Here is a 26,282-nt window from a genome sequence, read left to right on the forward strand (position 1 = left end):
CCAGAAATGACAGCGATTCTTTGTTTACAATTTTGTGGGCATTCGAGTATTTGCTGTCATGTGATGTGCGTTTGACAGGATGGACTGTACCTAACGTTTATTTCATGCAGATGTTTCATCCAAAACATCTTTTGTTTTCAAGTGCACTTGGTTCATTTAAAAGAACAGATTTCAAGCTTTAATTGAATATATTTCTTACATCTGTGAAGCAAGTATTTGATGAGATTCTAGTGTATTTGTTGACCACAAAACCTGTCGAAAAGACACACGTCTGATCTGGGCTTCTCCCCCAGAGAAACAGTCTATAGCGATCAATGACTGGCTCCTGTACTAGTAGGTGGAGCTTCATTCGCAATATTGACTGACACTCTTCTCCATTCAAAACTATACGGGTGACATCACTCGTGTATTCTAGTGTCTTTGGTGCCACCTGTTGGCAGAGAGTGAATTTGCATCTCATTCAGCGTGTCTGCTGTTTCCCTCAGATGTTTTATTTTGTAGGCCAATAGTTTTACAAAACTAAAGTCAGACCATTTTTTTAGTTTAAGCTTTAAATTTCTAAATTTTACAGTTTGATTAAAGACTGCTCAGGCTTCAGCTTTGTTTGAATCATGATCCTCTAAATAGACAGAGAGCACAGGCAAAGTCTTGCTTTGTGTATATGAAGAAATTTTTATTATTAGTGTAGCTTACCTTTTTAAATTAAAATTTCCATTAAGTTAATATTTTAATTTAACAAAGGATTGTGCAGCATTAACCTGATAAAAGGGCATGTTTCTATTTACTTTACAATGTCTTCAAACTAATTTTGTAAGAAAATTGTGAGAAAATTGAATCATGAAATCAAAATCAAATTGAATTGTGAGTTCAGTGAATCGTTACATGCCACGTATTGCAGTTGGTGGTGGGAGCTAAACAGGCAGTGATACAGCAGTAGGCATTGATCTTTTTTGTGGAGGTGCAGTTTAGCCACACTATTACTTAATAAAGTGTCAAATTTATTTTGGCACATCAATATAAGCTGCTTTTGTGCAAGATGTTTTGTGACCACAAGAAATCTTTTTTCTCAGTTCACGACCCTTAAGTTAGTTAAGATATCCTTTCTGAAGTCAATGGTTGTTTATTTGCACTATGATTACCACTGATATCTTTGTATGTGTGTGTGTTCTCCCTCAGACAGATTTAATAATTCATCTGTTTTTCAAAAGCATCTCTCTTGCTTTTCAGTGAGACTCCTGCTAAGCCGTTTGGCAAAACAACTGCCAAAATGATCCTTCTACTATCAAAGAGCTAATGGCAGGAGGTCAGACATCATGTCTAAAATTAAGCTTTTATGAATGTTATCATGCTATTCAAACCATTCATCTCAAAATACAAAAAGCACAGGTAGGATCAAGCCGGACTGCTCGAATAATGACCCAGTGGCCTTTCAAGGAAACAGAGAATATTGAAGCACATGAATTTAGAATAATGAGTTTTGCTTAGAGGACAGAATGAAGACGGAAGACTCAGGGCCCGCAGTAACCTTGCTTACATTACCCCTGCTCGGAGATTGATATGATGAATACATTGTCCTCAAGAGCAATATGCTGGCCTTTTGGCACCGACACGCTTCCATGCTTTCCAGGACAAGGCCTGTATCTTTTGGTCGGGGTCCAAACATATAAGGATCTCTCTCACAAACACACACACAAACAACAACACTCAACAACTATCCATCAACCCTCCTCTGTCACCAATTATAGCAGTTTTCACAGTAAATCACTTTTTTAAGTAAAGTTACTGTACCTGTTATTGTTTTAACCGTATTATTATATATACTCAACCTTTCTGTACTGTGTATTTACAGTATGTTATTGTAGATGAACAACACATTCTGGCAAATCATTTGCTATTGTACATTTAAATACAGTACTGCAAACAATATTTGAAAATAACAGTGCAATACTGTACTTCATAATTTTAAAAACAGTAAAATCCTGTAATGAATTGTGTAATAAGCTAATTACTGATGTGATTGGTTTTACAGTGTTTTTATTGTGGTATGAGATACAGCAACTACTGGATACTTGTTTCCAGTAAATTACTGTCATTTTGATGTGATTTTTGTACCCAAGTCCATCACAGCTGCTCTGGCACTGAAAATAACAGTGTAATACTGTACCTCTACATTGTAAAAAAAGAAAAAAAAAACAGTAAAATGTATAGTATGCTTATTACTACTGTAGTTAGTTTTACAATAGTTATACTATGAAATAAAGCAACTACTGCATACTTGTTGCCAGTAAGTTACTGTTAATTTTGACAGGATTTTTTTTACAATGTCCCCAACTCCATCAGAGCTGCTCCAGCACTTTGCTAAGTAAAATGACTATATAGTACAGTACTATTTGAAAATAACAGTACAATACTGTACTTTAGCATCTTAAAACAGTAAAACACTACTAAAGTAGTTTACAGTTTTAAGGTTTACAGTATTATTACTGTGATATGAAATACAGTAATTACTGGATAATTGTTGCCAGTAAGTTACAGTCCATTTGACGAGATTTTCTCTTAAAATGTTGGTAACTCCATCACAGCTACTCCGTGACTTTTTTCAAGGTAAATAAAATTATTGTATAGTACAGTACTATTTGAAAATAACAGTGCAATACTGTACTTCAACATCTTAAAAACAGTAAAACCTGTATGGAATTTTATAGTACGCTAATTACTAATATAGTTAATTGCACAGTATTTTTTTCACTGTGGTATGAAATACAGTAACTACTGTATACTTGTTGCCATGCTTGTTGTCAATTTGACGGGATTTTTTTTTTTTTCAATTTCCCCAGCTCCTTCACAGCTACTCCGGCAATTTGCAAGGTAAAACTATTGTATAATACAGTAATATTTGAAAATAACAGTGCAATATTGTATTTCAACATAAAAAAACTGTAAAATGCTGTATTACATTACAGCAGTATAATTACTAATGAAGTTAGTTTTACAGTATTTTTACTGCAGTATGTCATATAATTTGTTTACAATGTCTCCAACTCGATCACAATAATGTACTTCAACATCTTAAAAACAGTAAACTGCTGCATAAATGCTGTATTATATATGGATTTAAATCTAGAATCTGGTTGAGATATTTCCCTTTAAACGTGTCTAAATAAAATTCTTAACAATGTTTTGATATTATTACAGTAAAAGAAATTACAAAAATGTTAATGAAACATGATTTTTTACTTTACATTCTAATAATTCTGGCATAAAACAAAAATTTATCATTTTGGTCCATATAATGTAACATAACACACATTTAGTCACATATAATAATATAAAATAATAAATATCAAAAACAATACAGATTATTACTTAAATGGGTATGTAGCTTTTTGCTCAAAATAATATACATTTTTATAAAGACAATTATACTTCTGATGACATTCACAAGACATACTGTCCATTAATACCAATGGCAAATATAAGGATTTATTTATTTATAGTATGCTAATTGCTAATGTACTCGGTTTTACAGTATTTATAACATGGCATGAAATACAGCAACTACTGGATAATTGTTGCCAGTAAATTACTGTCACTTCGACATGGAATCTTTTTACAGCGTCTACAACTCCATCACAGCTGCTCCGGCGCAAAACACAGTCTCAAAACTCCTTCATGTTTGCTCTGCATGAAGGTGTCATTAATTCCTCCATTTATAAAAGCTGCACGGCTATATATACACACTGCTTGATTAAAGTTGGGCGCCGTAATTGAAGTGAATACCAGTTTATGGGATGAAGGAGTAATTGCTCCCCAAGCACCCCACGGCTCATCGTTCTCTGTGCCTCCAGCTCTCTCGTTTTCTCTTTTTTGAATGTGTATATAAATATAGAGCCCTCCTGTCTTGTGAAGGATGTCCTCTCAATTACCTTCTTGCACTTTGCAAAGGTTAAAACAAAGTCTTTGCACACTTACGTGATGTGAACACTCAATTTGACACAGAAATGTTACGCAAGTGATGTTATACATGCAGTTTCGTTTTAAAGACTTGTTTGTTTAGTACCGTAACACTCCAAGCTAACCTCAAAGCGAAAACTGAGGAAAGGCAATTGTTGTGCGCATCTTGGCCAGAAAGCTGTGCTTTATTGCACCAAAATGATTGCATCCAAATGGATTTTTTTTTCCTTTTTAAATGTTTCCCAAATGATGTTTAACAGAGCAAGGAAAGTTTCACAGTATGTCTGCTAATATTCTTTCTTCTCGAGAAAGTCTTATTTGATTAATTTTGGCTAGAATAAAAGCAGTTTTCATTTTTTAAAACCCTTTTAAGGTCATAATTATTAGCACATTTATGGTATATTTTCTTACAATAGTCTACAGAACAAGCCATTGTTATACAATAACTTCCCTAATTACCCTAACCTGTCTAGTTAACCTAATTAACCTAGTTAAGTCTGTCAGTCTAAGATGGATAGAAAAATATTTAGTAAAATATTATTTACTGTCATTATGGCAAAGATAAAATAAATCAGTTATTAGAGATTATATTTTAAGAAATTGGGGGAAAAAAATAAACAAGGGAGCTAATAATTCTGACTTCCACTGTATGTTGTTAGAAAACAATGATGCCTATCAACAAATATAAAATGTGTTTGTCATTAAAAAACTAAAATCATAACTAAAATTGAAGATACATGAAATAATAGTTTAAATTTTGATTTTAAATGATTATGTATTAATTTTAATCATTGCAGGTATTATATGTTGTTATGAAAGTATACACCTATTTACTGTATTCCCAGGTAAGATGGAATATTGAAATAGATTTTGGTCGTGTTGTATAGGTATGGTCAATTTATTTTTCTTCGATATGCGATTCTGGACTTTGAAACTAGTCATAAGTGTCATTTTAAAAAGAGAGAGAAAGAGAGATTTAGACAACAACTTAAATCTTTCCATTAATCTTTCCATTTTCATTTATGTATATTGAGAACAATATTTGGCCGAGATACAGTACAACTATTTGGAAATCTGTAAATCTAAGAGAAAATTCCCTTTAAATTTGTCTAAATAAAATTTTTGCAATGTCTTGATATTACTGCAGTGAAAGAAATTACTGCCAAAATGATCCATATATCCATAATTCCATAATTAATGTTCCATAATTAATTAATATATATATATGGAACATTAATAGCACTATCAAATATAAGGATTTATTCATTTATTATTTATTCATACTTGTACACTATCGGTCAAAAGTTGGGGTCAGTCTTTTTTTTTTTTTTTTTAAGACAACGATTCTGTTAATCAAGGCGGCATTTATTATTGTTTTTATTTTTTTCAGTTGTTAAATTGTTGAATATTTATAAACAATTTAAATATCTGCTTTCTTATTGTATGTTTCAAATAAAATTATTACAACAGTCATTATTGTTTTTATTACTATCACCATTAATAATAATAATAAAAATAATAATAATAAATAATAATAATAATAATAATAATAATAATAATAATAATAATAATAATAATAAAAATAAATATTTTTAAATGATAATGTGACTCTAAAGAATGGAGTAATGAAGCTGAAAAGTCATCTTTAAAATCACTGGAATAAATTATTACATTAATTTATAAACTACTATTGAACAGTGATTTTATATTTCACAATTTTACAATTTGTTCTGTATTTTTGATTAAATAACTGCAGACTTGGTGAGCGGATTGAGCTTATTTTAAAACATTTTAAAATTCTACTGACCCCAAACTTTTGATCGGTAGTGTATATTATAATAAAACTATGAGAAGTATAAAATAGCAACACCTAAAATGGACATCTGAACTTTATAAAAGATGTCTTAATTTTAAACAGGCTGTTTTTTTTTCACAGTTTCGCACGACTAACTTCAGCTTTCTACATGTTTTGAATTATTTAAAACATCAATGTTCAGAAAAGCATCTAAGAAAAACATTTGGAATTGTATTACTTCTTTTTGCCAGTTCGTAAGATTTCATAATCTTTTTAGTAAAGTGAATATTGAGTAGTTCATAACAACAGCATTTTCCTCCACTCTAACAATGATCTCAAGACATACTTTGGCATTTCAATCCTTTTTCAACTTTAAAGTTGATTTCTCCTACAGAATACCAGTCTTTCGTGCCTTATAAATGCTTCTTTGTGTAGCTTTTTAAAGGTACCAATATCAAACAAGTAGCTTATGTGTGTTGATACTGCATTATTGATGTGCCTATCCCCAGTGCTGACTTCTTTGATCACTTTCATCACCTTTGCTTTTATTCTTGTTTGCTAAACTGAACAGCTAATCAGAGATATCTCCCTCATCGACAGCCCCAACACAAATGTTGAACTGGGTGAACTGCATATCAACGTGAGCCTGACTAAAGCTAATATATAGAACGAGCGATAATCCCCATCAATAATGACTAAAAGTCTTCCATTGTTAACCAAAAGGTTTGAATTAGTAAGAGATGATATTTGAGCACTGATTGCCTTTATACCCTAGGAGGGAAATCATTTAAAATGAGTTGTGCAAGCACTGATAGTGCTGTTTGTTTATAGGATCAGTTCATGCTGTTTTAATGCCCGGTTCACTAAAGGAATTATGCAGATCCGGTAACAGTGTAAACATACTCAGAAAATTAGCACTGAAGACAATTGGCACCCAGTGTGCAAGCTTATGAAAGAAGATACCAACTTAGCATCATTTTTCTGTTTCTACTAAATATATATATATATATATATATATATATATGCACATTCTTTTTTAGCATTTAGTGAATTAAACTAGCCTTGATCAATAAAATACTTAAATACAGCTCTGTTTACTGCATGCTAAAAGTAGTAATGCTAATGCTATCTTTACAAATACACACTTAAAATCAAAGCCAATAAGCATCCAAAAACTGTCAAAGGAGTTTAAAGCAGGAATGTGAGGATTATATTTCTGTAATAATAAGAGAGTTTAGCCAGAAACTCAAACTCTATTGTTATTTATTCACCTTCATGCCATGTAAAGGTATATTTAACCTCAAAATAATGATTTATAAAGTTGTCATTATTTACTCATCTTCCTCTTGTTCCAAATATCTTCTTTCTTTTGTTGAACACGGTTTAACTTGAGTAAAGGGTGAACTATAACTTAATAATAAAATACAAGACATACAGACATACAAGACATACAGACATACAAAATATGCAAAAATATGGTAAATTTTAAATAAATGATGAAAAATCTGTATTTAGTTAATTTATTTTGTACTAATTACTATTATTATAAAATGAAACAAAGTAAAATAAATTATTTAAAAAATACAGATATGTAGAATATGCAAAACTATGGTAAATTCTTAGTAAATGATGACAAATCTGTATTTATTTATTTATTTTATTTTATAATAATAACTATTATTATAAAATAAAACAAAACAAAACAAATTAATAAAAAAATACAGACATCAGGAATATGCTTAAATATGTTAAATTCTAAGTAAACGATGACAAATTTGTTTATATTTATCTAATAATGTATTTTATATAATAATAATAATATAATAGTAATTACTATTATTATAATTTTTTAAAAATAAATAAATAAATACAGACATACAGAATATGGAGAAATATGGTAAATTCTAAGTAAATTATGACAAATATGCATTTATTTATTTATTTATTTATTGACTTGGTTTATTTAATAATAATAATAATAATAATAATAATAATAATAATAATAATAATAATAATAATAAATGCAAAAATACAGATATACCGAATATGCAGAAATATGGTAAAGTTTGACAAGTTTGTATTTTTTAAATTTATGTTATAAGTTATGTTATAATTATAGTGGCAATAATAATAATAATAATAATAATAATTATTATTATTATTATTATTATTATTATTATTATTATTTAAATAAAGTAAAATACAATAAAATAAATAAATACAAATTTATCATTATATATAAAATGTATCATATTTTTGAAGCTATTATTATTATTATTATTATTATTATTATTATTATTATTATTATTATTATTATTATTATTATTATTATCGGAAAACAACTTCTATAAGAGGTATGTTTTATGTAATGTATGTAATAAATCTGGATAATGTAAAAACAGTTTCCAATAAACTATTTTTGCATCTCATTTGTTGCAATGTTAATTAATAAAAAACTAAACTAACCTACAATGTAATATTCATTTACACTAGTATTTAATCTATAGTTTGAACTTTATGCAGTCATATAGTACATAACCCAAAGAGTTTGCTTTACAAGCCCTTATAGTTACCACTATGTCGCCTTCTCCTAAAAGACTTTTGCTTCATTAAATTTGCTACATGACAATTAAAAGGTGGTAGTGGACAAAAGAAATTAATTAGGCTTAATTCAACCGCGCTTTTTCAACTTTAAGCCTCTACAGCCAGAGGGACTGCTTTTACTGAATACGGCATTTAATTGAACTAATTACTTGCTTAGCTGACTTACTTCACAGGTTTGTCTAAGGTCATCTCCTCTGGTATTTAATGCTTCTTTAAGTGCTGCAGTTTAGCATAACGTTTCGCCCTCAAGAAACCGCGTGCATCAATTTCAAATAAATAAGGAGCAAGACGAGTAAAACCTGACACTGGTGGCCTGTCAGCTTGAGATGTGTTGGGAAATGCAGCTGGAGATATTTGGAGCAGACTTATTATGAAATGAGCGAGAACAAACATCGTCATTATAATGAGATGAGCACATCTCTGTTTGTCGATGATAAGGCAATCGATGGCCCCACATTTTCCGAATGACAGGACAAACATCAGCAGGGAGAGAACGGAGCACATTTTCAACACTGACTAAAAGGGAGAAATGCTAATTTCCCTTGTATATCAGAGAAAGGTCACAGAAATGGTTATGTATAAAGATATCATCAAACTAAGCTGCTGTGTGCGGCTGCATACATGTGTTGCCACACTTTTGTGACCTTTGCCAATTTGCCAATCACTAAACATTTTAGCGGAAAACCAATGTCTCTTCTGTTAAACACCTGCATAACAGCTTAACCAGGTGCTAAATGCTTCAAAAATAATGCTGTGGAAATAAAATAAAAAATGTTCTGTCTAAAAAGTACACCCTTTTTGCCATTTTTAATAAAATGATGTGTTATTTGACCTGCAGAAATGCATGTAATTTTATTTAATTCAGTGTAAAGCAAATATATTTATGTATTTGTTTTATTAATCATCCAATAATGAGCAAATGATTGAATCATTTCTTAGTAAATCATTATTTAATACATATTTTCTTTTTAGATTTAATGTATAATTTAAATGAATTCATAAAATCTTATTAACATTCATTCATTTTCTTTTCGGCTTAGTCCCTTTATTAATCTAGGGTTGCCACAGTGGAATGAACTGCCAACTTATCCAGCACATTTTTACACAGCGGATGCCCTTCCAGCCTCAACCAATTACTGCGAAACATCCATTCACACTCATCTACACATACACTACCAACAATTTAGCTTACCTAATTCACCTGTATTGCATGTCTTTGGACTTGTGGGGGAAACCGAAGCACCCGGAGGAAACCCACGCGAATGAGAGGAGAACATGCAAACCCCACACAGAAATGCCAACTGGCCCAGCTGAGGCTCGAACAACCGAACTTCTTGCTGTTAGGCCACTACCTACTGTGCCACCGCATCACCCATATCTTATTAATATGTAAATATATACATAAATTATATACTTTAATCTGCTGATGCTTCAGTGATGTTTAGCTGACAGGGTCAGCAGCTAGCTCTCTGCAACTCTCGACATGGTGGCTCAGTGGTTAGCACTGTTGCCTCTCATCAAGAAGGTTGCTGATTTGAGTCCCTGCTGGGTGAGTTGGCATTTCTGTGAGGAGTTCACATGTTCTCCTCTTGTTGGCGTGGGTTTCCTCCTGGTGCTCTGGTTTTCCCCCCAGTCCAAAGGCATGCGCTGTAGGCGAATTGAATAAACTAAATTGACTTTAGTGTATGAATGCATGTGTAAGTGTGAAAGTGTATGGGTGTTTAACAGCAATGGGTTGCATCTAGAAGGACAATGTATTTGTATATTTGTATGTATTTTATCTCCTATGACTTGAGGGCAGCCATCGATCATGCCCCTGTGCATCATTAACATCTTCACATGTTGTAGCTGATGTATGTATAACCTGACTGTATGACTCAAACTCAAACAAACACTTGCGTTTAGTTATGAGATTGGCCATATTAGTGAGTACCGATTGAGTCATAAAAATGTGATTATCGCCCGATACCGATCTCCGGCCGATTGATTGGAGCATCACTATAAACAGTGCTTTGCTGGCAGCTGGCTCTTTGCAACTTTCACATGGTCGCCCACTGAAGTCAGGGAAGCCTGGTCAGTACCTGGATGGGAAAGCTAGGTTGCTGCTGGAAGTGGTGTTAGTGAGGCCAGCAGGGGGTGATCAACCAGTGGTCTGTTTGGGTCCTAATGCCCCAGTATAGTGAAGGGGACTCTTTACTGCTCAGTGAGTGCCATCTATCAGATGAAATGTAAACAGAGGTCCTGATACTCTGTGATCTTTAAACCCATAATGTCCTTTGAAAAGAGTGGTGGTTTAACACCGGCATCCTGGCCAAATTTGCCTACTTGCCTCTCTCCATTATGGCCTCCTAATCAACCCCATATCATAATTGGCTTCATCACTCTGTCTCCTCTCCACCAATCAGCTGGTGTGCAGTCGGCGCAATATGCCTGCCGTCGCGTCATCCAGGTGGATGCTGCACACTGGTGTTGCGTGAGGAGATTCTCCCCAATGTTTAAGCGCTTTGAGTGTCCAGAAAAGCACTATATAAATGTAAGTAATTATTATAAATATTATTAATCAGTAACAGGCCTTCTTGATACGTTTTAGTTAAATAGAATTCTACAAAGTTCTACAAAAATTATTACTATGTTCAAATTACAACAAGATGAAACTATAACCCTTTTAGAAATGCATTAATTATTTCTATTTTTCAAAATTTAAAATATTTTAAGGTTCCTATACATGTTTGGCTGCACATATACAATATGTTAAGCAATTGTATCAAAACCAAAATATACTCTTAGAGCTATTCTAGTTCTAAGTAGTTTAAATGTGTACTTTACTTTTTACTTCAGTACATATTTAGTTCTGTATCTGTACTTGTACTGCTTTATTTTCCTTAGTCACTACTTTATATGTTTTTTTTTCTGTCTATAGTGATTGGCTAAATAATATATAATCTGTCCCGTGATTCTCATCCAGTTGAACTGTGTATAGAAAAATACAACAGACAGACATCAAGACACATTTATAAAGGCAGCAAACCTGTAGTGTGGAATAAAATAACCAAGAAGACGCAAAATCAGTACACGCAATGACCATGATATTGTTTAGACTGCATGAAAAGATGCAAGATAATGAAAATGACAATACCCTTTAACATTAATTAAATGCACACCAGAATGTTACGTTTTAAAACACATGCACACATTGCTTGTATTCTAAGTGCTGTACTAGCATAGTTTTTGGTGCCAACTGCTAGACAAGCATAGCTTGTAAGTCAAGATTCAAAGTTATAAGCATTAACATATCATCACAGCTAGATTTTCTCTCTTACAGTAGTTTACACAGATTTCACTCTACAAGTAAACGCATCAACATGCTTTCTTCAGCTTATAGTTGCATGTCTTGTAATGTGTTCTCTCAATTAAATAATCTAACATTTTAAAGGTAAAGTCCAATAACGGCAAATAATTAAACTTACACTTACTGTATAAAGACCTGTAAAAGAAAATGCTATATTTTATGTTTGAATGGTATAAGGGAGGTATAAGAATTTTCACAGCACAATACTCACTACTCTTGAGTACTTTTAAATGGGATGTTTTAAACCCAGGCTCATTCTGAATATGAACCCCTATATACATTCTGGAGAGCTCCAAATAAGTCTCAGAAGGAGGTTCATTTTTGCAGTTTTTGTTTTCGCAAAACCACCAGAGGCCACTGTGTATGCTTTTTGAGATCTGAAATTTCATCCACCAGATGATGCTGTCAACTGACTGACTGACCAATTGACTGACCCACTCTCTTCCTTCCCTAAACAAGCACGCCCAGCCACTTTCCTAATCCCAACTGACAGTGTTTTAAAAAGCATCGATTGGGCCGCCCACCAACTTCTCTAAACCCAACTGACAGTGTTTTCAAAGTGTCTTTCAAAGGTAATTCTCACCCTGCTATTTACTTGTTTATTTAATTTTTTTACTTTTGATTTTGTCTTACATATTTTCTAGACCGTTCTTCACCAGACTTAAACCCCGTTGTCGTGGTCAACTCCACTCCATGTGACAAGTCCGCCAACATACACGGCGAGCCACTGGACAAACTGGTAACAGCGGAAAAGCCGTCCATATAGAGGTTAGCTGGCAGGCGCAAACCGGTACGCCATCATATCACCCCATAGCATTAATTTTAAAGATAAAATGCAGCCATATGTACCTCTGGCTACATAATTAGCGATTTCCAGAAATTTATATAGGACTACGTTTTCAGTATGAGGCTATTTTTTAATCATACTGCCCTACATGGAAAGCAATAGTACTTTAATTGAGTACAGTTTTTCAGTACTCTTTCCACCAATGATCACCACTAAGAGTTAATTTCCACACGGTTGCACTCTGAAATGACATTCAAATACAGTTTAAATACTTGTAAGTTAACGCTTGATCACACTGCCTCTCAAACCAGCCAAAGCTGAAGTTCACAGCAGAGTCATTCATGACTTCTGAATCAGCATGAAGGTGAGTCCCAATAATTCCAAATCTAGGCTTAAGAAGCAGATGATTGAAACTGCAGGCCAAGGATTCATTAAAATGGGCATTCTTAATTATGGCGTCCTTTAGCAAATTAAAATACCGTTTGCGCAAGGCTCCCCCGATTAATGAACTTTTTTTCACACATTTTCATTCTCTTTCTCATCATGTTTTTTTTTCTTCTTTTCTCTCCTCTACCCAGTGAACTTGCCACACTAATAGGTTATGAATAATTCTGTTTCAGCTTAGATGGCAATTAGCCACAATGCTAGAGGCGATCCTTCTTCTCCTGTAGAGGTGTAGGGATTTACGAATGTCAGCGAGACAAAGCACACACACACACTTTTCTTCGATTTCTAAGCAATTACAAGGAGAATCTTCAAAACAACTCGTATTGATAAAAGCAGGCTGTTAACATCAACACCACCATCAACAAGATGGTGTGATTTGTTCATATTTGGTTGTGTTTCTCCAGCTGAAGGCGCTGAAAGAGCTGTTCTTTATTCAAAGAAATGTTTATTTCCATCAGGCCTTCTGGGGCTTTTCGCTGACTTCCAGCCTGTCTTATCAGCTTTCCAGGAGAGAACTATTAGCCTGAGGACCACACTTTCTTATTTGTTCATTTTAACAATGGGCTGAAAAATGATGAGGTTCCTTATTAACGCCAAGCTGCATCTCAGAGCGGTGGACGGAGCTTGACATGCTCAGGTATTGTAGGCTGAATGTCATTAGGCCAGCGGCTGGTAATAGTTATAAAGAGAGTGGAGAGTGAACATGAGCGTCTGACGGGCTTGTTTTAGACTGATAATGAGATGCTGTTCAAGTAACAGATGAAATAACCCAACAAGTGTCAATCATGACAATGACACAATAAACAATTGCAATGTTTCGGGTGAAATTGGAAATTAGAAGTCATCTTTTTCATTTGGTATTTCAGCTTGATCTGCTAAAACTAGATATAAATCAGAAATATTAACTAATAAAGACTATTTAGTAATGTTGATTCCTCATAAAAACTGGTAAGCATACATATTTTGTTTTTCATCTTACAATGTAGTTTAAAATCATACTGTACACTGCCAGACAAAAGTCCTTTCATTGATCTTAGTTGTGAGAGCAACACATAATAACTTGACTTCTAGTTGACCATTTAGAAAAGTGGCAGAAGGTAGATGTTTTCAATAAATCATCTGTTGAACTGCATCCCAATCATCACAAATACTGCAGAAGACCTGATGGAACCCACACGGACCCAATATTCTCACAAAAATCAGTCAAGTTTCGTGAAGCAAAAATCATGGTTTGGGGTTACATTCAGTAGCGCCCCTTCTCATACTTCAGCCTCCACATCATTTCCTGAAAGCAAAAAAGGTCAAAATGCTCCAGGATTGGCCAGCCCAGTCACCAGACATGAACATTATTGAGCATGTCTGGGGTAAGATTAAGGAGGAGGCATTGAAGATGAACCTATATAGTGTATTCTTAGCCATTTCAAATGACTTTATTCATTAGGTATTTGACTCATTGCAGAAATGTATGGATGCAATTGTCCAAGATCATGGACGTTATAGACAATATACATTTTTTTCCACTGCACCATGACTTTATATTTTTACTGTACATTAATTCTGTTAAGTGACAAGACATTGGTTAACTAACATAATCTAGAGGCCTTTGCCTTTTATATAAGCCACTTTTGATACTAAATGATCAAATAGAAGTCAAGTTATTATTTGTTGTTCCTAAAACTTGGATAGGCGACAAGACTTTTGTCAGGTAGTGTTTGTAAACAGATTTTTCATCTAGAGTACTAAAGAAAAGTTTTAAGTGGAGTAAAAGTGAAGAAAAAAATATATATTATGTGATGTTGAACCACAAAACCAGTCACAAGTGTTAATTTTCAATGATATTACGACAAACTATTTGAAAATCAAGAATCAGAGGTTCAAAAACAATTAAAATTTGAAACAAATTTACTTCAAATTGAGCTCAATTTGTGCAATTTTTAATGCACATTACCAATCACAAATTGAGTTTAAAAGATTTACAACAAGACATTTGCAAAATAACTTCATGAAACATGATATTTACTTAATATTGTAATGATGTTTGGCTTAAAAGAAAAATAAATAAATTTGCTATTGCTAAAAATATACCCATGCAACATAATTCATGTTCAAGATTTGAGGTCATAATTCTAATAAAAAATACTAACAAAAGCTACAATAGCATACCAAATATTTACACTGCACTACTATCTATGCTACAATATCACGAATAATAAAAAAAATAAAATAATTCATAGATTTTTGATTAGAGAGGCATTAAATAATGCTCTAATAAGATTGTAGAAAATTTCTGAAAGTTAAGGAAGCTCTTATAAAGTGTTAGCCTAAAAAAAATGCAAAAAAAAAAAGAAAAAGAAATGAGAACATGCATACAACGATTAAAAACAAATCAGCTCTCTTTGTAATCTTTGCATTTTCATGGCCTCAGAGTTTCTCAAATGACGCCTTACAGCACAGCATGAATATAAGCAGCGAGTGGGGAAGTTCAAAGTGAAGTGTTATGAATAACTCACAAACAACACACACACACACGCTGCTTCTCTACCTCCCATTCAGAAGCTCTTATCACATGGAGACAGTCAACTCTAATGATCAGCCTATTGTGGCCCAGCAGAGAAAATACGGCAGACTTCCAAATAACAAACACAGGATAAAGCCTTTCAAAACCTCAGGCGACAAGTTAAAGGACAACGTAAAAGATTGTGGGTCAGCTTTTGGGTGCAACACCACCCTTGAGTCAATATTTCTGCCAAATGCATAATGCCAAAAGTAAATCAGAGCATATTATGGTTCACTTAATCCTGAACATACGGTTGCATCCTTGTTTATCTGGCTTGAAGATGGATTCAAATTAGCACATGCTGTTCCACATGTCTGATGAAGAGAAAGTAGAGAATGTGACATTTCTGCAGTGAATTTGTACTCACACATGACCGTAAGCAGGACGTTCCCTGATGCCAGGACGACCTTCTCTCGTGTCGCTCGGTCATAGATTCCTACATGGCATTCATAAGGGCCATTGTCTGAGATCCGCACCTCTGGGAGCCTGTAAAAAATTTAAATCACAATTACAACTACTGTAAGACATTTTTAGTTATTCAAAGCCTGGATATGAGTATTTGCTTTAAGTCAAGGTCCCCAATAAATCTTTTAAACGTAATGGAATTCACCCAAGAAACAAGAATGATTATTATATGAAACTAGATGACGTAAGTTTGAAGATGACTTTACAAAGCCAGTTTTAAAAGTGAAAATTAGGTTTTGAAAGGCTTAAAGATTGAAGGTTTTAAAGTAAGTTAGACATTAACTTTAGGGGTTTTCAGTACAATTTGTAAGTATACAAATAAGTGAAGCTAAAGAAAGTTTGATGGTTTGAAGTAATCTTAATTCAGTCAGCATTTTGCTAGCTGTGTGCTATTTTGCTTGCTTGAATTAGCATTATCCAATTGTTCATATTCTTTTTGGCTTAGTCACTTAATTAATCAAGGGTCGGATGGACGGATGGACGGATGGACGGATGGACGGATGGACGGATGGACAGATAGACAGATAGACAGATAGATAGATAGATAGATAGATAGATAGATAGATAGATAGATAGATAGATAGATAGATAGATAGATAGATAAATAGATAAATAGATAGATCGATCTCACCAGGCCATATCACCCAGTGCAACACTTTCTATGATATTGCTCCAACACCAAAGTAAGCTTCAGTACCCCAATCCCCCACCCCCTATCCCCGCTTTCTTTCTCCCTCTCTCTTTTTATCATCTGCAAGGTGAAAATCATTTTCTGAAAATCCAATTGCTTAGAAAAGTGAAAGCACATCTCTACACAGCTCCAAAGGAAATGATAAAGTATACAAAAGAAGTGTTTTATAATATAGACTCAAAAAAGCCAAAGGGTTCATTGTGTATTCTGCACACGGACAATGCAAATCAAAAGGAGATTTTCAGCTGCAGGTAGCAGATCAGTATTGAGAACAACTGGTCTCCTGTAGAAGACAAGAGACTGCAGTCAAGCTGAATAAACAAATAAATAAATGGACTTACTAATGTGCCAGTCAAAAGAAAAGAGAAACCACTGCCTAAGAAAACAGTTGTCTGTCTGCTGGCTCAACACATTCCCATAATGCCTCACTCCATTGCAGTTGTCCCTGGAGCCCAGCAGACTGCTGATGGAGAGACTCAGATGCTCGACCCGGTGGTCCATTTTTGTAGTTTTTACTTATTTTGTTCTGTTCCTTGTTTTTTCGTAGCATCTTTTTCTCCCAGGACTCACAATAAAACAAATAGAAGGCTATATTACAAACTGTACTGTCGGAGTATGAAATCGTTATTGCTGCAAACCATAAAAATAGATTAGAAAATGTGGGCCAAGTTTCATCTTGGATAGTGTAATGATGGTCAATTTTATGCTCTACAGAAACTTTTTTCTTGGTTTAGAGGTGATATATATATATATATATATATATATATATATATATATATATATATATATATATATATATATAAACATTAGTTTTGCAAGACATATTTACAAAAATAAAAACTAAAAACACAAATAACTCATATCAGAAAATACAGAATACAATATACATATATTGCATTCCATGTAGCAAACAGTATGTGTGTAACATTTGTTTTTTAAATAAAAAAGTCTTAAAATGGAAACAACTTATAGAAAAACATCTCATAATGTAAATAAGTTGTCATTTAATAAGAATATGTCAATAACTCAGTTTTGACAAAAATGTCAGATAGAGCCTTATTCTAAGGTGACGATACAGTTTTGTGCCAGCGTTCAGGCACCCCTGATAATTATCATAATTGCAAGCCATAGCCTGCTGTCTTTTTAAATCAGCAATTTCATTTGGATACATTTTTTGCTTTAGAGAGATAGCAACATTTAAATTCTGACATAACATTTATTTAATCAACATATGCAATGCAATTTAAGTCATATAAAAAACAGAAAGGTGCATAAATATGGGCTCCCCAAAAGAATAATGACATCAATCTTTCGTACAGCCAGATTTTGCTGAAATAACAGCCTGTAAACCAGGGGTGTCCTGCTTAGTTTACCTCCAACTTGCTTCAACACACCTGCCAGGAAGTTTCTAGTGCTGTATATCTATTTAGGAAAGCTGTGTCTCAAATAGCACACTATACACTACGCACTCATGCACTATGTACTTATGCACTTACACACTAACACACTCAACAGCATAGTATTCCGTTTATAGTAACCGTTTTCCTGATGACGTTTAACGGTTACCAAATCAGTGAAATAAATAACCAAACTATCAAATAATACCTGCCATGAGTTTTGCTGCATTCATCATCGGGAGGCTCTCGTAGGAGAATTTCGCTTTCACTCTCCAAAATAAATAAAGTTCTCCAACACGTGCTCTCGATAGCTCCGCCCCTTCCGCTACATGAGCAAAACTGGGGTTGTTGCGTTTGTGAAGTGTCCATCATTACACACTTCTTTTTAGCAGCTGAATGGGTGCATCCTCTGGGTAATTAAAGTGCACTAGTTATTTTTAGTTTTCAGTGTAAACGTACCACTTACATTATTTATACTACAAAATGGCGTAGGATAGTGCATAAGTATGCGATTTGGGACGCAGCTAGAGTTTAGCTCCAACCCTAATCAAACACACCTGAACCAGCTAATCAAGCTCTTACTAGATATACTAGAAACTTCCTGGCAGGTGTGTTGAAGCAAAATGGAGCTAAACTCAGCAGGACACCGGCCCTCCAAGACTGAGTTTGGACACCGCTGCTGTAGACACTTCTTATAGTCAAGCATAAGTCCTTAAATTATTACTAAAAGAATTTTGGACCACTCTTCCTTGAAAAATTTCTCCATTTCAGTTAGGTTTGATGGGTGCTGAGCGTTTTTTTTTTTTTTTTAATTAATTCATTTTTTTATTGATGTCTAAGCATGGGCACGAGGACGGCCATTCTAGAACATTTTATGGTCTGAGCATGAATTCCTTGGTAGACCTGGAACTGTGCTTTGGGTCATTGTCCTGCTGAAACTTCCAACCCTTGCGTGACTTCCTGAACATTGTTCTTCAGAATCTAATGATACTGGGTGGAGTCCATGCAACCTTTAACTCTTCCAGTGCCTGTGCTTGCCACACATTACAGCATGGTGGACTTCACCATATTTTGCAGTAGGTAGCAGGGTCTTCTCCTGTAATGTTTTGCTGTTTTTTTCTCAATGCCATGCTATGGTTGTGGCATCTGTATACAGTATATTTTTACAAAATGATTCAGGTTTATCCAGATGAGCTTTTGCATACCTCAAATGTTTATTTTTGGTGGTAGAATGCAGAAAGGTTTTTTCTGCATCACCTTCCGTTGAACTGTTCTTTGTGATTATTAGCAGCAAAATATACCTGGAGCTCTTTGAAGGTGGTCTGTGGTTAGTCTGTGACAATTCAAACCATTCTACACCTTTGCCTTTCAAATATATATATATATATATATATATATATATATATATATATATATATATATATATATATATATATATATATATATATATATATATATATATATATATATATAACCAACTCCAAAGATATATGAAATAAAAAAAAATAATTAAAACAATACAATCAAGCAAAAAAAAAAAAAAAAAAAACGTACAATTAAACTGTCACTCCGATGTATAAACAAACCTAATGACAGTAAAATAAATAAAAGACCGGTTTCAAAATTTGGATTTGATAATGTTGTAAAAGCCTCATAAATTATAATCAAAAATCTCAGTCTCTCACTGTTCGCTTCAGTCAAGCAATCCTTTAACAATCCCAACATAGTCTGTGCGTGCTTGACAATGTCCTGCTGCTCAGCCCCTTTAAAACAAGCAGAAAACAGCTAGATTGACTGAAGCCAAGCTCATTTATATTGAATGAGGGCAGCGGGTGAGTTCTCAGCATTCGTTTCATGTCTCTCTTTCTCTCTATACCTCAGATCGCTCACTTAGGCTTGATGAGCAGAAACACAGGCAGAGTTAATTGCAGTGCGTTCACCATCACGGTGACGGCAACAAAACAACGTCTGTAAATAAAACCACTCCACCGTTTCTCTTCACAGATGACTATAATTTTAACCCCCATCTAGATTCTAGCAAGAATGGACTTTACACAAATCATGTAGTTGGGTCAAAGTATAGATATTCTAAAGAAAAATAAGCCAGTAAATGTATAACATCCTCTTTTTGAATCAGGTTTGACTGGATCATTTGAATTAGTGAGTCGTTAACTAAAGGCTAACTCTGACCAATCAATTTGAATCCACAAACTACTGAGTGAAGGATAGCTAAAGCCAGACCACTTGAATCAGTGATTTGTTAACTGGAGAATGTATCCGAAATTACCCTCATTCACTATTCTCTACATCACTCCACTAATTTAAAGTACTGTAGGGAGTAAAAAACGAGTGAGCCCTGAGTGCACCTGAAGGGACGCGATTTTGCATGTGCTTTTGTGGGGGAGAAATCTCTCAGACGGATTAGATTTTGTACTTGGATCCTGATAATTTTTCTTTTTATCACTTAGCAAACTGTCTATTAGCAACGAAACCAAGCATTTTGATTTCTGTTTTCATTTTGAACTGTTAATTTAACAATTCAAACTTATAGACTTCAGACTTATAGGATTCTGCTGCGGATGCCATCTTGTGGTCAGATGTGAAAAATTCATTCAGTGCTCAAACTCAGTGCATTTTGGGTATTCTTTACCCATTGAGTGTAAATTGGTTGCACACTCGTTATTGCAATGCATTGTGGAAATGATTTAGTGCACTTCAGAATACTATTGTTTTTGGCAACACTACAAATAACTGCTCCTTCAAATAGAGTGCTATTTAACAATATATAGGGGGATATTTTAGATATACCTTGGCTCTGACCGAATCAGGAGAATCATTGAATGCACTGACTGAAGACTCACTTGACTGGAACATTTGAATCAGTGAGCTGTTAACTTGAGATTTGCTCTAACTGGATCATCTGAATTAGCGGCTATGTCTGAAATTACATACTTCCGTACTATATACCATGCTAAAAAACAGTATGCAAGCCGAGTACTTTGTCCAAATTCATAGAATTTGAAAAACAGCAAGCGAGAAGTACCCAGATGACCTACTACTTCAGGCAAGATTCTAATATGCGCATCAAATGCACTCTATGCTATCCTATGATGCACTGTGAAAAAAATCATGAATGAGAGTGAAGCGATGCAACTGCCGCAGGTAGGTCATGTGATCACGACAAAATGGCTGATGTAGTACAACCGAGTTCCATTCATACTACTCACATTCATAATGTATAAACAAAACAACATAACATGTAATGCAAAAGAGGACAATAACCTATATGCTATAATATAGTATAGCATACTATAAATAAAATTAGTTTTTAATTTCAAGCAAAAAGGTATTTATACTGAGCAGGTTTGAATCTTAAATCCACAGGGACAACATCCCAGAGTATCCTTGAAGAGGAAAGCATCTAAAAAGTCCTTAAAGACTGTACATAGAGACTCTAATTCAACGCGTTGACTACTAGTTCGAGCTCTGGATGAAGTTGTTAGCTTTCGAAACTGAAGCCAGCCAATTGTTCTCACTGTTTGGAGGTGTTATTCAAAGTGTAACAGGGTAGAGAAGCGCATGCTTGAGTCCACGTTTGCAGAGTGGCGACATAACATCTTTATACTTGGCGCGAAGTTTCACAACATCAGTGCAATAATCCTCAAATATACAGATTTGTGGATCATCATACAGCAGCTCACTCTTTTTGGGAAATTCATGGATGACCAAGTTCTTCATTTGAAAGTGATGCAATCGCAGAATGACGGTTCGCAGTCTCAGCCCTGGTGCAGGTTGAGGTGTGAGGCTACAGTGAGCTCTGTCCAGTTTAGGTGGCAAGGTTAACACCTGGGAACCAAGGACATCAACCAGAAGCTGAGAGAAAAAAGCTGTTGGTCGTGGCCCCTCGATTAATTTGGGTAAGCCCACAATTCAAATGTTTTGGCGCCGGTGACTCTCAGGATCGAAGATTTTAACTTTTAGCATCCTTCTAAAGCCTTGAACACATAGCATTGAGTTGGATCGAGCTGAAAATTAATCTTTGTAGCACTGAACTCGAGGTTTCCGATACGAAGATCATGATCAGCCACAATGGATTACATTAGGGGTGTCAAAGTTAATTTAGTTTCTTCAATGAACCGCAATGCAGACACGGACAATTCGGTATCGGTTCAGTAATAATCATAACCAGTTATTATGTAATGTTGTCATTTATATTATTTGCGCTATGTCTCCGTAGCTTACTATGACGAGGGAGGCGAGCACCGTGTTTCATTGACACCTAAACCAGAAGATCCTATTTCATTGCGATTGAGAAAATGAAAGCACTCAGTTTTTTCCCTGTCTTTCTCTCGGCATGACTTTTCTTCTCCCTTTTGATTTTTACAGGGATACTTCTGGATACAGACATGAGCGCGTTATCTGTAGAGTTTTCTCCACCGCGTCCATCATGGATCATCTGTGATCGCCACTGCCATTTATCAGTGTTTATCATCGCTGAACAGCGCCAGAGTGTCAAAGCCAATCACAGCCCTTTCTGTTGAGAGGGAGACCAATCTGACCGTTTGTATTATAGGACAAATATGTATTACTAATAATATTTAAATATAAATATTTTTATACACTTTAATACAAGATTTGCTGTGCTGTGGAGAAAAATACAAAATGGTTTATGGAAAGCATCGTCAATGCACCGTGATGCACCGAGATATCGAACTGAACTGAATCGGTGACACAATAATCGTAACCGAACTGAACCGTGAGACTAGTGTAGGTTCACACCTATAGATTAAATGTTATCTAGTTTGGCTGCCAAGCTTTCAACAGATGTTTTGAAGACTTCAGCTCTAAGGTTGTCATGTAACGTATGAATATCGGCTAACGTGACGTTAGCACTCGAAATAAAAAGAGAGCCTTCTCTTTCTTTAACAACCTGTCTGTCCCTTACTTTTGACATTTCAAAAGCGAATTAAGTTACAGAACAATAGATATGAGAATAGATACCAACAAAAGCACTGATGTTAAGAGACAAGGCAAAAAGTTTTTGGCAGCAAACCGTGCGCACGACTACTGCTCAGGCTCCATAACCAGAACTCCCTGACCTGATCATATGAATCAGGGACTCTATGTTGAATAAAGAATAAATGCAGTCTACCATTCAATGCAATTTAAATCATTTGCACCATCTTGAATTTGGATACCACTATTATGCCTTATTTTTATACAACACAGGAGTAAAACGTACAATATTATTCTTTGGAATTAAAAAACGGTATTTATACAGTAATGGAGTAAACCAATTTCTGATCCATCACTGTTAAGTTAGTTGTTTTGGATATTTCACTTCCAGGGCTGCTTGACATGTATGGACCACAATGATTGGATGAGAGTCTTGGCTCCAGCTTTGAACATTGGCATTGGTGTCACGTTCCACCCTGCAAGTGTCCTCTCTCTGGATGAGCTTTACTGCCCGGGTCTCTGAATCCCGGCCAGCACATTTCTCAATTCCTGTCTCTCTCTCTCACCCTCTTAGCTCTCCACCTCTCCTTCTTTCCGCCTTTCGACACTCTCTGTCTCTTATTCGCTCATTTTCTCTCCTCTGTTGCATACTTCCTCTTTGGATTGCTGAAATGCTGAAGATGTTGCACAATAGCCTGGCTCGCTCCGCTACTCAGTTCTTCAAAATAACCTCAATGGGACTGAAACTTCAGCTCTTTCTCCCTCTCACCCCCTCTGTATTCTCTCGTTCTCTCTCTCACTGTGCTCCAAAAATGTAGATGGATTGTTAATCAGAGAGTAATAAAAAGCCGATTAGCACTAAATCACACCGAGGCAAGAAGGGATTTGCCTAGCCAGGTCCTGCCACTCTGCAGTGTGTGTAAATGTGTGTGTGTGCTGAGAGGGACAGAGCGATCGCTTGCTTGCTGCCAGGAATATAACATTCTGTAATTACAGAAATGTGCTGTGAATTTCTCAGCTGAGGCCTGTCCTTATTGGCGTTGTGGGCGTATGATGGTAGAATATGTCGGAGGCTGGATTTACGATGTTGAAGGATTCGCAATAGCTCATGTTTTCATGAGTCATCAAACGCACAGGTCAGCTGAGGTGAACTTTCATGTGCGTGTTCATTCATAAGGCCTTTCCATGCGGTTTCTTATACATCAATGTACTTTTGAATTATTTATGCATAACTTCATTGTATGTGGTTCACGAATGAGATTTATTGCAAGTAGTCATTGTAGTGGCCATACAATATGGATGTTTCAGTGGCCTATGTTATGTGAAGAGCTGAGTGCACGCTTTAATTACATCTCTGAAAACATTTATAGGTGTATGTATGTATATATATATATATATATATATATATATATAGAGAGAGAGAGAGAGAGAGAGAGAGAGAGAGAGAGAGAGAGAGAAAGAGAGAGTTGAAGTCAGAATTATTAGCCCCCTTTTGATTTTTATTTTCTTTTTTAAATATTTCCCAAATGATGTTTAACAGAGCAATGACATTTTTATAGTATGTCTGATAATATTTTTTCTTCTGGAGAAAGTCTTATTTGTTTTATTGCGGCTAGAATATAAGTAGTTATTAATTTTTTTTAAAACATTTTTGGGACAAAATTATTAGCCGCTTTAAGCAATTTTTTTTTTCCGATAGTCTACAGAACAAACCATCATCATACAATAACTTGCCTAATTACCCTAACCTGCCTAGTTCACCTTATTAACCTTGTTAAGCCTTTAAATGTCACTTTAAGCTGTATAGAAGTGTCTTGAAAAATATCAAGTAAAATATTATTTACTGTCATCATGACAAAGACAAAATAAATCTGTTATTAGAAATAAGTTTTTAAAATTATTATGCTTAGAAATGTGCTGAAACAATCTTCCCTCCATTAAACAGAAATTGGGGGAAAAAATAAACAGGGGCGCTTTTAATACAGGGGGGCTAATAATTCTGACTTCAACTGTATATATATATATATATATATATATATATATATATATATATATATATATATATATATATATATATATATATATATATATATATATATATATTTATATTTAGAATATATATATATATATATAGAGAATATATATATATACAGCAGTTCTGTTTGGTTCTTGAATCTAATAGCTTACAGCTGTGCCATATTCTGCAATATCAGAACTCATGCAGCCTCTTCACTCTCCTCATGCGTGGCAACCAGAGGACTACAATTTGACAAATATTGCAGCTGTTGGACAACATAATGTAATTTTGAGGCTTTTTTTTTTGGCAAGAATGTAGTTGTTTTGTAGCAGAGCAAAGACGGTTGACGTTGTCTATTCACAAGATGGCGACAGAGAACGCATAATAAGCCCTTAGAAGAGAAAAATTCTGCGTAAAACTATTAACTTTAGTTTCACCGAGATACTATTGGCCACACTTTGTATAACCCTGAGTTACTTTTTGCTTGGCCATCTTTGTTTCTAATGAGGCTCCTGTTTTCCGTACTGCAGATTAGTTCAGTTAAAAGATAGAAAGAAGAAATACCAGAATGTGTTATGCGTTTTCCTCATAGCAAACACAACAGTTATCTGGTAGTTTTAGCTTTGCTTTGACTTTTTCAGGGTTAATTATTATATTATTATACAATTTCCTGATTGCAACAGAGAAATACTGAGAAACGTCTCTAGACTGATGGGATTTCATATCGTTCAGCTCAAATTTACTTTAAAATAGATGTGTATTTGCATTATGGGCGGGACTTCATTTGCACAGCCTCATTTGTGGTATCGCACCACAGGATGTCTATTCGCATCTTTGCATTGACTTAACATGTAAATCCCTTTCGCCTGGCGCTTCTTTCGCATCTGGTGTGAGCGCAGCAACAGGACTTGCAGCCTTGTCCCAATGCACAACTCAAATCAGTGCCGATAAACAGCCACATCGCACTGCTGATATTGCTCATATATATACCCATACAGTCTCACAATCAAACACTCACATACTCATACGATATGGCCACTTTAGATCATTCAATTCACCTGTCGCACATGTCTTTGGACTGTGGGGAAAACCTGGATTTTATATATATATATATGTCAGGATCAGAAAGTCAGGATATCAGAAATTACAGAAATGTGAGGTGAATGTCTCAGCTGAGGTCTGTTCTTATATGCATTGTGGGAATTCTGATGGTATCATATTTTTTTGCATTTACAGTGTTTAATAGTATAATGTATAATACAT

General features: G+C 34.6%; 1 protein-coding gene across 4 annotated transcripts in view; it reads right to left on the reverse strand.

Moving 5' to 3' along the window:
* The window catches only part of igsf21a (immunoglobin superfamily, member 21a), a 425,352-nt gene that overhangs the window by 129,786 nt on the left and 269,284 nt on the right, over positions 1-26,282 (reverse strand). For all 4 annotated transcript variants that reach the window (XM_073916068.1, XM_073916067.1, NM_001278321.1 and 1 more), the window contains 1 exon segment: positions 15,861-15,979. In XM_073916068.1, coding sequence (XP_073772169.1) covers positions 15,861-15,979 — 119 coding nt within the window.

The sequence above is a fragment of the Danio rerio genome, chromosome 11, assembly GCF_049306965.1.
Source record: "Danio rerio strain Tuebingen ecotype United States chromosome 11, GRCz12tu, whole genome shotgun sequence".
Lineage (NCBI taxonomy): Eukaryota > Metazoa > Chordata > Actinopteri > Cypriniformes > Danionidae > Danio > Danio rerio.